The sequence below is a fragment of the Pseudopodoces humilis genome, chromosome 10 (assembly GCF_049639895.1).
Source record: "Pseudopodoces humilis isolate 2021_Gansu_Grassland_sample_001 chromosome 10, ASM4963989v1, whole genome shotgun sequence".
Lineage (NCBI taxonomy): Eukaryota > Metazoa > Chordata > Aves > Passeriformes > Paridae > Pseudopodoces > Pseudopodoces humilis.
This window is the reverse complement of record NC_142209.1, coordinates 29604002-29617362: the sequence shown is the minus strand read 5'-3', so window position 1 is coordinate 29617362 and position 13361 is coordinate 29604002. Positions and strand designations below refer to the sequence as shown.

The 13361-nt window shown below is 44.7% G+C and overlaps 2 protein-coding genes across 16 annotated transcripts in view; one reads left to right on the top strand and one right to left on the bottom strand.

The window, feature by feature from the left end:
- DOCK7 (dedicator of cytokinesis 7) overlaps positions 1–13361 on the top strand; it is a 91952-nt gene that overhangs the window by 32258 nt on the left and 46333 nt on the right. For all 14 annotated transcript variants that reach the window (XR_015773354.1, XM_014250743.2, XM_014250742.2 and 11 more), the window contains exons 13-14: positions 676–769; positions 1716–1878. Coding sequence is in view for 13 of the 14 variants with exons in the window: in XM_014250743.2 (XP_014106218.1) it covers positions 676–769; positions 1716–1878 (257 nt within the window). In the remaining variant the exon portion in view is untranslated. The remainder of the gene's footprint in view (positions 1–675; positions 770–1715; positions 1879–13361) is intronic.
- Positions 1907–12010, bottom strand: ANGPTL3 (angiopoietin like 3). 2 transcript variants are annotated; one of them, XR_001331355.2, is made up of 8 exons: positions 11453–12010; positions 10259–10369; positions 9381–9495; positions 8571–8684; positions 7307–7402; positions 5513–5785; positions 3754–4107; positions 1907–2344 (listed from the first exon to the last, which is right to left on the bottom strand). XR_001331355.2 is itself a non-coding variant. In XM_005521219.3 (7 exons), exons 1-7 carry the CDS (start codon positions 11948–11950, stop codon positions 3926–3928), a joined length of 1389 nt encoding a protein of 462 aa, XP_005521276.3. In that variant the 5' UTR covers positions 11951–12010; the 3' UTR covers positions 2516–3925. The 2 variants fall into 2 exon arrangements, 1 of the variants encoding a protein (XP_005521276.3); XM_005521219.3 differs by lacking the exon at positions 1907–2344 and having other exon boundaries at positions 2516–4107.

Here is a 13361-nt window from a genome sequence, read left to right as displayed (position 1 = left end):
AAACATTAATTTAAGATTTTAAATTTCAGATTTTTTTATCTTTCTTTTCTCCTGTTAAGTATAATTAGTTGAACACTACCCAGTGTTTTTCACCTTTCGTTTGCTTTTTGTTTTTTTAATGTTGTGATTTCTTACCTTCAGAATCAGATGTCTTCTGCTTTTGGGTGGCAGAGTCCCATTTTCTGTAATATTTCCAAAGTTAGCAAAACTCTGAGCTACTAGAATGAGCACAAGGAAGAAAGACTCCTTGCACTTCCTACTTTTCCTGAAAAATAAGGCTGTTCTGGGCTCATCCCAAGGGAAAGGCAGAGGAGAAGGAGCGAGGATCACCTCCTGAATGACAGATACTTTTTCAAACTATTACTTTTGCTAAAAAATGAGTATTTTTGGGAAATCTTTCAGCAGCCATTTCCAGTTTGGAAAAAGATAATATTGATGGGGAGAGAAAAGGCTTTCAATTAAAAGTTCCTGCAGCTGTCAGGATGATTAATAAGGGACGAAGGAAGGGGAAAGGATGGAGAAATGAAGTGTAATTTAACATGTTAATGTTAACACCTTGTTCTGGGAAGAGGCAGTTTGATGTGAGAGGGAAGAGCCTGTGGGATGAGAGGGTTTGTTCACTCTCTGGCAGCCCTGGAGGGTTGTTTGTGTAACCAAATCTTGCACCCTGAGCAGGAGGGGGATCGCCTGAGCGATGAGGACCTGTACAAGTTCCTGGCTGACATGAGACGTCCCTCGTCGGTGCTGCGCAGGCTCAGACCCATCACAGGTATCCAGCCAGCCCTTCTGGGCTCAGAAGTTCAGGTATTTGGTTATTTCCACCCCCAAAGAATTCCCTGGGAACAGTCCCTGGACAGCAGGAGCACTGAAGGTGTTCCGGGGCAGGTTTGTCACTGGCACACTGAGGGAGGTGTCTGTGAGGGGAGGATGCAGACCCCAAACCCAGGAACCTCTGTTTCCCACTCTCCATCCCAAAGGAGATCTCTCTCCTGGCTCCCACTGCTGGTTAATAGGAACAGGCTCCACCTCTGTTTGAGAAAGGGAAGTAGAAACCCTGGCACACCTCAGTGAAACTCGTCCCTGACCTGTGCTATTCCTGACAATATTTACTTAACCTGCTCTTTAAAACTCTCCAGGGACAGCAATCCTGCCTCTTCCTTGGATCATCTCCCCAGCTCTCATCTGGCCTTGCAGCCAGCTTAGGTTTTAAGAAAACTTGGCAAAATTATCTTGCTGCAAATTAATCTGAATCTGGCCAGCCAGGCCTTGGGCAGTGACCACAACCTTCCAAGCATTCAGTGTTGTCATCAGTTCACCCAGTTCAGCTCTGGTTTGTAGCCTGACCAGTCTCAGGGGTTTTCAGCCTTTCCTCTGATGGAGTTTTGTTTGTGACAACAGCTGGGCCTCACAGAAGCATTATCTGGACTGCATTTCCCCAGTTTTCCTATTAAAAAAAGCATCTATGCCCTGTTAAGATGCATATTTTCTGTTGGCTCTTATTATCTGGTCCCTCAGTTGCCTTAGACATCAGCTGGATCCCCTGATACTTGTTAACAAATCCACTTCAGCTGTAATTTATAATTTGTTGATTTATTAAATTCATATATAGGATGTCAGTGAATATATAGGATATTAACCTGAAGAAACAAAGCACAGTTATGCTTTTAAAAGTTAATTTCTATTTATTAATTCATAAAACCCCTTTCTTCTTTCAGCTCAGTTGAAGATTGACATTTCTCCAGCTCCAGAGAACCCCCACTACTGCCTAACCCCAGAGCTGCTGCAAGTCAAGCTTTACCCAGACAGCAGAGTCAGACCTACAAGAGAAATCCTGGAGTTCCCTGCCAGGGATGTCTACGTCCCAAACACCACATACAGGTCAGAGTTGTGAAATCCATTTTGCTTTTCAGGGCCCAAGACTGGCAAGTGTAGAAATTCCTCCCTTATCAGCGGGGTTGTTGCAAAATTTGGTTTATGGGCAGAGGTGCTGTGCCAGAGGCATGGGAAGGGTCCAGGCTGACACAGCAGAAAAGGCTCAGCTGGGCAGGGACAAACATCAAACTTGGCTGTGAATAAGAACACAGGAGAGGTTTCTCCATTCCCAGAATTCGGGGTGGAATTTGGTTAAATTCTTTTCAGTTTTACGTAGGGTTTTTCCTTTGCTGGAGTCACCATTCTCCTACTGATTTTATTAATTTATGTCACTTTCAGTGACTTTTTCTTTTTTCTTTAAAGTGGGAGATAGAAATAGAGAAGAAACATAATCTCTTTGTTCCTATTTCCATTTTGGTTTCCAAGCAGTTTCTTCCTTTACAATACTTGACAAAAAAAATCTTCTGAAGCCCTGGAAAATAGGAAATTTTTCTAAATATCTTGGGAAACAGTAACTTTTCTGTAACAAAACCCAGGCTGGGACCAGATTTCTTTTCATTATGTACCATTATTAATTTAAAGCTTTTTCACATTATCTTTGAAGACATTACATGTCTGAGTGGAATTGTCTTCATCAACTGAGTCATTTCAAAAAAATAGCAAATTTATTTAAATTTAGATACAAGCCAGGTTTTCATAAATCAAAGTTTACAAGAAGGGTTTTGTCAAGTTTCATATCCTGTACTTGGAAAAAATCCCAGCCATTTATTTATTTGTCTATTTATTTATTGGACAGGTAGTTTAACATTACAGTAAACCAGTACAAATAAACAACACTGCACAATCTCATCTCTGTTACAAACCCATGAGAAGTAAAAAGGATTTTTGTTTTTTTGCAGCATTTCTGTAATTAACACATTCTGTTCACCGAGTTTCACGCTGACAAATCACAACCAAAACCATTTCCTGTGCGACTGCAAGTGCTGAGATAAAAAATCCACACTGTACAAGGGTTGGGGAAGATAAACAAGTCAATATGACTCAGGGGAACTGCAGGACTGGGGGCTTTGTCAGTCAGCACTTCCAGGGCCAGCCCAAGGCTGTCACTCAGTGTTCTGCAGCTGAAGTTCAACACGTGAGTGTCCCCAGGAGCTGGACCAGCCCTGTGCCATGGGCTGTGCCTACTGGGTTTGTGGGCTGGCACCCTTGACCCCACTGGACCCTAAGTGAAAGGTGTTTTGTTGTGTTCTCACTTGGTTGTTTATTTAATTCCTTTGTTGGTTGGACTGAAAGGTCACAAAGGCTTGGCTCTGATTCATTTCAGGTAGGGAGAGCAGAGCTCTCCCTCCTTGCAGTGAATTTGAAGGTTGGCTCTTCGCTTTGAGTTGGGCAGTTACTCTGGGATCCCGAGGAGCAGGGCTGCTGTGCCTGCCCATGTGCACACACCTGCAGCTGTGTGAACACAGTGCTCCAGAGAGGATGGATTGGCTCAGCTACACCCCTGGAAAATTGTCTGGAAATACCCAGAGCTCTAAAACGAGGAATTACCCAATTTCAATTGCTCCCAAAACATTCCACAACAAAAACATGAACCAAACATTCAATTAGTTACTTCAAGAAACAAAATTACTTTTTTTTTTTCCCTCTAAATGTTTTCCGTAGGGTTTTGCCAGCCCTTTGTTCCTAGAAAACAGTTTTTGTTTTCCTTACTACACAACCCAGAAAGGAATGCACAGCCTGAAAACCCATTCCCCCAAACAGTATCATCCAATATGTGACAGGTTGGCTCCTAGGCATTAGAATTTCATCCTGGGGAGGGAAAAGCTCCACAAAAAGTTGCAGCACGTTGACATCGGGGCTAGAGGGAATGACAATACTCACCAACTGTTTTGTAAGACTGTCTCAGATGCCTCAGGTTTATGTTTTGGAGAAATTCCATGCAGGGATGGATGGGGCAGGGACGTGGCATCTGTTGGTAAACGCAGCATCAAGTCCTTCGGTGCGGTAAAGTTCAGTGTGTTTGTTCTGAGTTAAAATGCAGCAGGTTGAGCACTCAGTCAAAGATTTTTAAGTCTGTTGGGTGGATCATTATTTTGGTTGACTTGAGCAGGTAGTATCTTCCTTTCTTAGGCTTCCAGTATAAGCCTTTTCCTCTGTCCAGCCTTCCCCTGGACCTTGGCATGACGTATTTCCCGTTCAGGTTGGTTTCCTCACAGTCGCTGTGCCACCAGCCTCCTGAGGAGCAACATGGGAGTGTCAGACACTGTCTGTGCTCTATGCCAGAGTAAACAGCTCCTCTTTGCAACATAAATCTGCTTTAGACCCTAAATTTTAGCTGTATTGGCATTTACCCAGGATTCCCAAATCATTGAATTGTTTGGGTTGGGAAAGTCCTCTGAAGTCATTGCGTGCAACCATCTCCAGCACTGCCAAGGCCACCACTGCCCCATGTCCCCAAATGTCACATCTGCATGGATTTTAAATCCCTCCAGGGGTGGGGATTCCATCACCCTGGGGAGCTGTGCCAGGGCTGGACAGTTGTTTCCGTGAAGGAATTTTCCTTGCTTATCAATCTAAGTCTCCCCTGGTGTAACTTGAGGCCATTTCCTCTCCTCCTGTTCCTGTTCCCGGGAGCAGAGCCCAACCCCCCCGGCTGTCCCCTCCTGTCAGGGAGTTGTGCAGAGCCAGAAGGGCCCCCTGAGCCTCCTTTGCTCCAGGCTGAGCCCCTTTCCCAGCTCCCTCAGCCCCTCCTGGGGCTCCAGACCCTTCCCAGCTCCATTCCCTGCCCTGCACACTCTCCAGCCCCTCAATGTCCTTGTCCTGAGGGGCCCTTCCCTGGGCATAAGGGGACCCTCTTGGCATTCGTTCAGCCATCCACAATTTTCAAGGATGCCTAGGATGATGTACAAAGTGTTTGTTGCATGAAGTAGGTGGATGGAGAACACTTTTGTATCCCGTGGTTTAATAATTTAATTGCTCTTTCAGTTGTTTGCTTTCTGCTATAAACTGGCAAACATAAAAGCTTTAAAAAATCAGAGAATTAAGAACCCTTTAACAAAGTTATCTCCAAGGAGAAATGGCCTCAGCCTTGCATCCCTTGCTCTTTTGAGAGCGATTATATTGAGTGTATTTGACAAGCAGCTAAAATGTGCCTTTGGGTGGAAACTCACTCATTATTAACTTTTGGGTTGTAGCCTGAGTTAGAAGTCAGTTTAAGGTATCTGAAAGGTATCAAACAATCCAACCTGTGGCTGCCACACCAGACCAGGTGTCAGAGGAGGGACAGCCCTTTGCTTCAGAGTTTGGGATCTCATCCTGGGGGTTATTTCAGCCTGTGCTGCCCATTCTGTTTTTGGTGTTGGTTATTTGCACAGGGGGGCAGGATTAGATGGGATATTGGGAAGAAGTTCTTCCCTGTGAGGGAGGTGAGGGGCTGGCAGAGGTTGTCTGGAGAGACTGTGGATTCCCCTGCATCCCTGGAAGTGTCCAAGGCCACGCTGGACAGGGCTTGGAGCAGCCTGGGACAGTGGAAGGCGTCAGGGTTGAAACAGGATGAGCTTTAAGCTCCCTTCCAAGCCAAACCATTCCATGATGCAGTGATCATGGAGCAGAGGAGCTGCCATGCACTTGGGGACCATACCTAGGTGCTTCTCGGGGCAGCTGGAGTTGCTGGCCGTGTCCCCAGCCCGGTCTGCGGTGGAGAAGCGCAGCTCCGCGTGCTCCGGGAGCGCGTTGGGAATGCTCCCGGACATCCTGGACAGCTGCAGGGTGAAGTTGGTGCTGGGGCCCCCCAGGCTGAAGCTGTACTCGATGTGCCTCCTGTTCCCCCGCCAGTCCTGCAGCTCGATCCGCAGCAGGTAGTTGCCCTGCTTGGCGATGGAGTAGATCTTCTTCAGGCCCAGCCAGAATTCCTCTGCAAAGTTGGAGAAAAGAGATGCTGAATTTGATTTTAGGGATAAACCTGCAGGTAGCATGTGTGAAAATACAGTATTTAAAAGGCTTTATTAATTGCTTTAATTAATTCAGTGATTTGAGTCTTGGGGACTGTTGATCTTTGCAGAGGTCTGCTGCTACATTCTTTTTGTTTACCTCTTCTTAATTGCACACTGATGATCAATAAAAGCAAGAGTTCTAAATGAACTGGAGCTTCCCCCTTTAAGTTTCCCACCTCGTGTGAAACTGAGAGGGAGCTGGGGACATTTAAAAGGTGTGTAATTGGAAGTGTGTGACAAATGAAGCGAGTGACATACATAAAACCTAATGGCAATTGTTGCATTTTGGGAGGAAAGAGCTGCAGAACCAAACTGGGGTGTCAACACCCTCATCTACAAAGGGAATTTTTCTTTTGCTGGAATTTCTGATCATTAGTTTAATTGGTTTCATATATTATATTCATTAAGTAGCTTATTATCAGTGCAGTTAATTGCCACATGTGGAAAGTGGGGCTGAATGTGAGTGCCATGCACACAGCTGGCATTTAAAGCCATAGAAAACAAGATGGTTGAAGAAAATACTCCTTAATTTCCTTCCAGGTTAGGAGCTGTAACCTGGTTTACTTTATCACCTCAGAAGATGCAGCAGAGCACTGAGTAGGACATAGCTGAGAGCAGTGAGATTCTCTGCAAAACTCAACACTGGGAACATTTGGCTGTATCTTGGTGCAGTATTTGGGAACTGGCAGACCACTCAAGGAGACACTAAAAAGCACCCAGCAGGATCAGATAAACTTTACAGGTGAAAGTTTTACCTCAGCTGTGAGCTCCTGTCCCAAAACTGAGGCAAAGGCTGAGATACATCAGCTTTTTATTATTAAAGATGTGGAAATAAGTCAATATTGCTGCTCACCTTGGTGAGGTTTAGATCTGTGCTGTGCTTAGAAAGTCAGATTATTTCCTGAACAAAAAGTCACTCATCTCGTATGAGAACAACAAGGAAAATATCCTGGATGAGGAAGCTGTTGGGCAGCACTTGGTGCTACAAAGCCTTTGGAGTTGATGATTAACAGGGGAACGTGGGTGTTTCTTCACCCTATCCAGCCGTGGAGGGGATTGGCCGCTCTGGAGAAGCCTGAGGTGTTGGCTCAGGGGAGCACACACAGCCTTGGGCTCTCCTGAGGCTGGAAAAATTGATGTGGTTTTAAGGGTAACAGGATTGCAGGAAGGTTCAGAGAAAATGGTGACAGCAACTTCATGAGGTTTTGCCTTTGTGTATATTTGAAAGGCTTTGGGAGGTGCTTTTATAAGTAGTAAAATCCTGATAAAATAGTGTTTAAAGCTTTCTGGCCTTGATTCAGCTTCTAAGCACACATTTGAAGGGATGTCTTTGAGAATCTCATGATTCAGCTGTTATTTGCAGATATAGTCTGCTTTCCTTTCCATAAGGAAATTCTCAAATCAGTTGATACCAAGAGACACAAAAAAAAAGGGATATTTACCATTGAGGTCACCAAAACCATTTGTGTAGGCATCCCAAGTTTGGTTGAAATCCAATGATCCATCCACTCTCTTCTGGATTACAGTCCAGGATGTGCCTGTGAAAAGGGGAAATAAGTCACAGCTTGGCCTTGGCCTCATTACCTGTCCCTGGGTGTGCTGTGGGGTGCTCCCATTTTGAGTTAATTAAACTCTTCATGAAGGGAATTCAAGAGAGCCCAACTGGAGAGAGCTCAGGGCCGCTCGAGTGTCCTCAGCCACGCTCAGGGTGACTCCACTCACAGAATTATTACTCTGTTAGGCTGCCTTAACTGGGTTTCACTTGTTTATGAGGGCTGAGAGACAGAGAAATTGATAAAGAAGAGATATGAAAAGCCCCAGACATTGGCTCAGAGGGTCAGGCTCTGTGCTGATAGCGCCTGGCTGCTGGCACAGCTCCGGGGCAGGGATGAGGTGTTGGGGCCACGCTGCAGCTCCAGGGGGGTCTTCTCCTGACCTGAGCCCAGGTCATGACACCCTCACTTCAGCAGCTCCACCAAATGTAAGCAAAGGAGCTTTTTGCAGCGGGCAGCCCTGTGAGTTGTGTTTGCACATCCAAACACGTGAGGTGGCCCCGCGTGCTCCCCGGCCCTCTGAGGGCAGAAGGAAGGGGATGTGGGACAGAGCAGCTCTGGGGGATGCAGAGAAAGCAGGGAATGAGGCAGTGGCCAAGCTGTGGGCGATCTTGGTGGCAAAAGGAACAAACTTGGGTTCCTTAGGAAGGTGGAGCTGGGGTAGGTGATGTGACAATTGTGTTCCTGGCTGCTGAGCCACCCGAAAGTAGCACAGGAATCCTGTCCCAGGACTCACTTCTCTGAGTTGGTTTGGCACAGCTCAGTCTAAAACAGAGCCTGTTAATGAACAAAATCTTATTTTTTTAAAAGCAAATTGTTAGCTGTTTGCTTTTCTTTGGGAAATGCATTCATGGTTGCCCTATCATGGCTTTTATAATGACCATTTTCATTACTTACAGCTAAAGAGGCTTGGGATTTGGATATCCTTAATTTATGTCACATGATTGAATGTCCTTTCCTCAGTATAAACAAGAGGGGAGTAAAGAATGAGAGCAGTGATAAGGAGATTTCGGGATATGGGAAACCTGAGTTCAGAGACTCACTAAGAGAAATCAAGAGGAGACATAAATCATAAGTTTTTGTGAGGAGGCAAAGTTTGGCTTAGAGGAAGATATTTCTGTGAAAATCAGACTGTTGCTGGCACAGCTCTTACCAAATTTCATTTCACAGTAGACATTGAAAGCTTCTGATCCATTGGGCTGAATAGTGTAGACCCCACTGGCCTGCACCCCGGTGTGGTAGAGAGCAGTGCAGTCAGCAGCAGCACCTGGGGAAGCAAACAGCCTGTTAGAAATCCTGCTTGGGGTGTGCTGAGCTGAGGGCTAAAGAGAAAAAATGGGAATGATCTTATTGGTAATTTTGTTTTACAATAAATGTCATGGAATGAGCAGGCTGCTTTAGGCATAATAGTGCAGCTGCCCAGGTGTACCTAGGCTGGACTGCCTGTCCAGTTTTTAAGTTAGGCAGGGTTTCAATTTGGAGGATTTTGGAAAGTTTCTAAGGCCTAAGACTAGACTCTGGCAAATGGGCTTTCCTACCCCTTGTGAAGTTCCTAGAAAATACCATGCCCACTGCTATGCTTCATCAGTGCCTTTCAACTTCAAAGAAAGGACTGCTAAATCTTATAATTAGCCAGTGTGAAGTAAATAAGTTCTCTGTTCATTCTCACAAGATAGGCATGGGTAAAAGCATGGTCACAGCGTGTTTACAAGAGGGGCATGGATCCTGTTACTGCACTTTTGGACATTGTTGCTGTGTGTCACCCCAGAGACAAGTACAGCTGGAGTGGTGCTAAATAGATAATGACATTTTTTCCAAAGAAGGAAATCTAGTTCCGTCCTGCAGCCCAAATAAAAATCTTCTCTTTTTAGTCTTTGACTCCTAAAAACCAATCCAAGGCTGTCCCAGAGGATCCTGGGAGGGCAGCATGTGCTGTAGCCACGTCTCAGAGATGGGCTCTCACCGTCAGCTCTGTATGTCCCAGCCGTGGGCTTGTGCACAGCAGAGGGGATGGGCTCTGGTTCCTGGTGCTCCTCCAGGAAGGAATTCTCCAGTTCCTGGAGCTCAATGTAGTTTAGCTGGAAGAGCCATAATTACACTGTTAATTTCCCAAGGCTCTGGAATGATGAGTTTCATAGATCAAGACAATGTCATGCAGAGAATAATTTTTCTTGCAAGTGTAATCCTGTAGAATATCCAATTTACCACATAAAAATAAATTCAGCTCCACTCTGGTGGATTTTAGGTGTGGGAATGCCAACTGTGCCACTGCTCCAACAGGGTAGGATTCATGAGGGGAGGAAATGTCTCCTTTTCATGTGGTGCATCTTAATGGGCAAACAGATTTAATTTATTTCCTCAGGTGACATCACTTAGACAAATAATACCAACAGCTAAGGAGGACAGAACCCACAGTTCCTTAGGCTGAAATGCATTTTCCTCTCAGAATAAAAGAAATCTGAGCATGTTGGTTTTACTGTATTTCAGTGATACATGCTGGACTTCCACTCTGGGAGTGGATTTTGGAAATTAATAAAGATGTAGAAAGCAATGAGACTTCCAGAGCAATGGAAGAACAATAATGTGATAGATAAGAGGGGGAAAAAACCCAAATTAGCAGTCAGAAAATGCAGCAGCTTGGTGTTGAGATCTCAAAGCTGCCGTTGGCCATAGCTCCTGCCTGGCAGCACTGCAGCCTCTCCCCAAAACAGGGACCTCAAAGTGGTCCCCACCTTCCTCTCCACCCCAAACCAATCAAGGGGTGCCTGACCCCAAGGGTTGGACCCTCAGCTCCCTCAGTGTTGGGAGAGGTGGAAGGAGAAGCAGGGGTGGTTCCTGTACCTTGTCCTCCAGCTCCATGATCTGGTTGTGCTGCCTGTCCAGCTGCACGTGCTGGTCCTCCACGGTTTTGAGGAGCTGCTTGATGTCGTTGTCCTGCTGCTCCATGAAAGCCTGAGGACAGGGAGGGAAAGGTGGAACAGGGTTAGGAGCAGCAGAAGACCTTTAACAGTGGTGCTGCCTCTGTAACTCTCGTCCTGGGGCCAGTTTTGAGAGGCACAAACCACTGAACGTTGCACTTCCTTTTCCAGAGAATCCTTGAGTATCCCTAGCTGGAAGGGCCCCACAAGGATCATCAAAGTCTGGCTCCAGAGGTTTGTCTGCTTTGCCTCTAAATTGAAAAATTCCTTTGCTTGTGGAGCAAACACCCATTTTTTTGAGACAAAGTACTGGCAGATATGTAGACTCTTTTTTTTAAATTGCTCCTTTCCTTCCATTTTCACATCCAGAACAATTACGTTCTGTGGAATCTGCCCTTGATTCAAACTAGAAATATGGCACTGATCAAAAAAGGGAAAAATTCCCAGCATTTAGGGTATCAGCTTGGGATTTGAGAGATCAGGATTCATCTTTTTGCTTTGACACAAACATCCAATATTTTCCCATACAAATTGCTTGGCCTTTTTATACTTCTACAAAATACAGTTAATATTTCCTTTTCTATCAAAAACCTTATACCCACCTAGCTACTTCCATGATTAACATATTAATTTTGTTAACACTTGTAAGGTTCTTTGGTTCTGGAGGTGCTACAGGTGCTGCAAATGCCCCTCTCTAATAGATTTAATTCTGCACTGAGCAGGCAGTTCCCACTGCATTGATTTGGGATGAGCTGGTGATGTAAAAACCCATGAGCTTGGGAATCTCGTCATTTTCCCGATTGCAAAACTTTTTTATCATTGTGATTACAAAATTCCTTAAAATTGATTTGCAAATAAATACTGAAAATAGTACAGAGCTTTATAATTCCACAATTTTTCACTGATTTTGCTGGGGAATTCTACTGCAAAATTGAGGCTGTGTCAGAGTAAGACAGCGATTTTTTTTAAGGTTATTACAGTGATTTCTTTTTCAAAATACAGACTAGTACTCCAGTGAGGAGCAAGGGAAAGCAGGAGCTTCTATTGCACAATTACTGATGATGGCATTAGAGTGTATTTTGGCTCAGTGTGTCAGGGCCTTTCACAAGTCACTTACTTTGAGTGAAGAAATTTCTTCTGTCTCTTGCACCAAAGGCTGGATAATGGCCAGTTTGGTGACCTTGTCCTCCAGTCCCCACACTTGCTCCTGCAGCTGGATTTTGTTTTGGATGAGGTCTTCAATCTTCAGGTTCATCTCCTGTGAGAGGTTCTTTATCTCCTCATTGTTGATTTGCAGCCTGGCCGTGGTTTGCCGGAGCTGTTCTTCTTCCTCCTTGATTTCGCTGGTTTGCAGGGAGAGCTCGTAAAAGGACCTGTCAAAAATGTAGAGTTTCTGAAAGATGTCATTCATCTGGCCCTTGGTCTTGTGGACAAAATCTTTGAGGCCGTGGCCCAGCTGGAGGAGTCCATTGGCCAGGATTCGGACATCGTCCAACATCGCAAATCTTGATTTCGTTTCGGGAGATCCGGCGGAACCAACGGAGAAAAAATCCTTGTCAGCTCCAGCTGGGAGAGCCAGGGCGGCCAGGAACAGTAAAACTGGAATGATCTTCATGGTTCCTGCTCCTGGTTCTCTGCTCAGGCTGCAGAGACTTCTCCCAGTGATAGCTTGTGCTCTGTGGCTTTTCTGAGTTGCAGAACTTGATCTATTTATACCCCTCTTCATTTTAGGAGAGGCAGAGGCGCGGGTTGATCATTAAACTGTGTGTGCTTGAACGAGTGTAACCCCTCCTGAATGTAGGTTGATACCTGGGAAGATAAAATTGAGAGACAGGCACGTTGCTGATTAAACTGGTTCTGAACTTTTCCATCTGCCAGGCCTCCTGGTGTAAAATGTTATTGATGACACGGTGTTTTCCACACAGCTCTTTTTAATAGATTAATTTTGGGTCATAATCTTGGTAAGGGCTTAAATTACTCCTTGTTTGTGTTGTTTGGTTCCCTTTATTGCCTCGGGAGTGTGAAAGGATTTTACCATGTTTAGGAGCACTGGATGTTCAGGTTGTGAAGCTCCTTGATGAGCTGTGGAAGGGCAAAATATTCCCAGATGATTCACACAACTTGATTTTCATCTCAGGCTGTTTTCTGATGTAACTCATTGTGCTGCAGTGGATTTACTTGTCATCGAGCCCAGATTAAGTGAGAAAGAGGGAATTAGGTCCAGAGATTGCCTGGATGTGATTCTACTGTGTTAAGGTTTGTGCAGTAATTTACACCATATAAAACTTATTTTTTAAGAGCTGCTTTGCAGAGGTGGGTGAGATAAATAATACCTCGCTTGCATTTCTCACCTTACCGTTCTTTTTGCTGTTTAAGATTCACACTGCATAAAGAAAGGCTGCAAGTGCTCTGAAATAAATGCCCAATTCTGCAGTGGGTCTCTGCATGGAAACATGGGGTTTTTTTGGGTATTGCAGTGTGAGTGAAAGATGTTTCTCTTTCTGGACTCATTCATAGCAATCCAAGAAATCAAAATCAAGCATTGCACAATGTAATTTGGAGAGTTTTCAGGTTTTTGCTAAATTCTTGTATGGTTAGGAATTCTTCCCCTGGATTTTTTGTTGTGTTGTTCATGTACATATGCGCATATGATATGAAACATCTATAGAAAAAAATGTTTAAAAAGTTAGATTTTTACATCATATGTTGAACTTTTTGTGTGCTTGGGGGTTGGTAATATGCAGGTAACCTTCCCATTCACAGTTAAATACTGTGAAAGTGTTTTAGGTCTCAGATGAATTGCTGGGGAATATTTTGTGCCAGTATGATTGGGATCAGAGATACTGCAGTACCTGAAGTATGGAAAAACAGCAGAAGCAGGGAGATGATCAGGCCCAGCTCTGGTCAGAACAGGGATTCCTTCAAAAAAACAATTCTGAATTGTTTCTCTGGCATCTGACACAAGGATTTTGGGCTGCAAAACTTGAAGCACTGGTTTTAAAATTAAATAAAAAACAACCCAAGCA

Excerpts from the sequence above, each read along its gene's own strand:
- ANGPTL3 (XM_005521219.3), bottom strand. The coding sequence starts at position 11,950 with ATGAAGATCATTCCAGTTTTACTGTTCCTGGCCGCCCTGGCTCTCCCA. Across the intron at positions 8,685-9,380 it reads TGGGACATACAGAGCTGACG|GTGCTGCTGCTGACTGCACT; the intron begins GTGAGAGCCCAT and ends TTGCTTCCCCAG. Across the intron at positions 4,108-5,512 it reads CTGCCCCGAGAAGCACCTAG|GAGGCTGGTGGCACAGCGAC; the intron begins GTATGGTCCCCA and ends GTTGCTCCTCAG.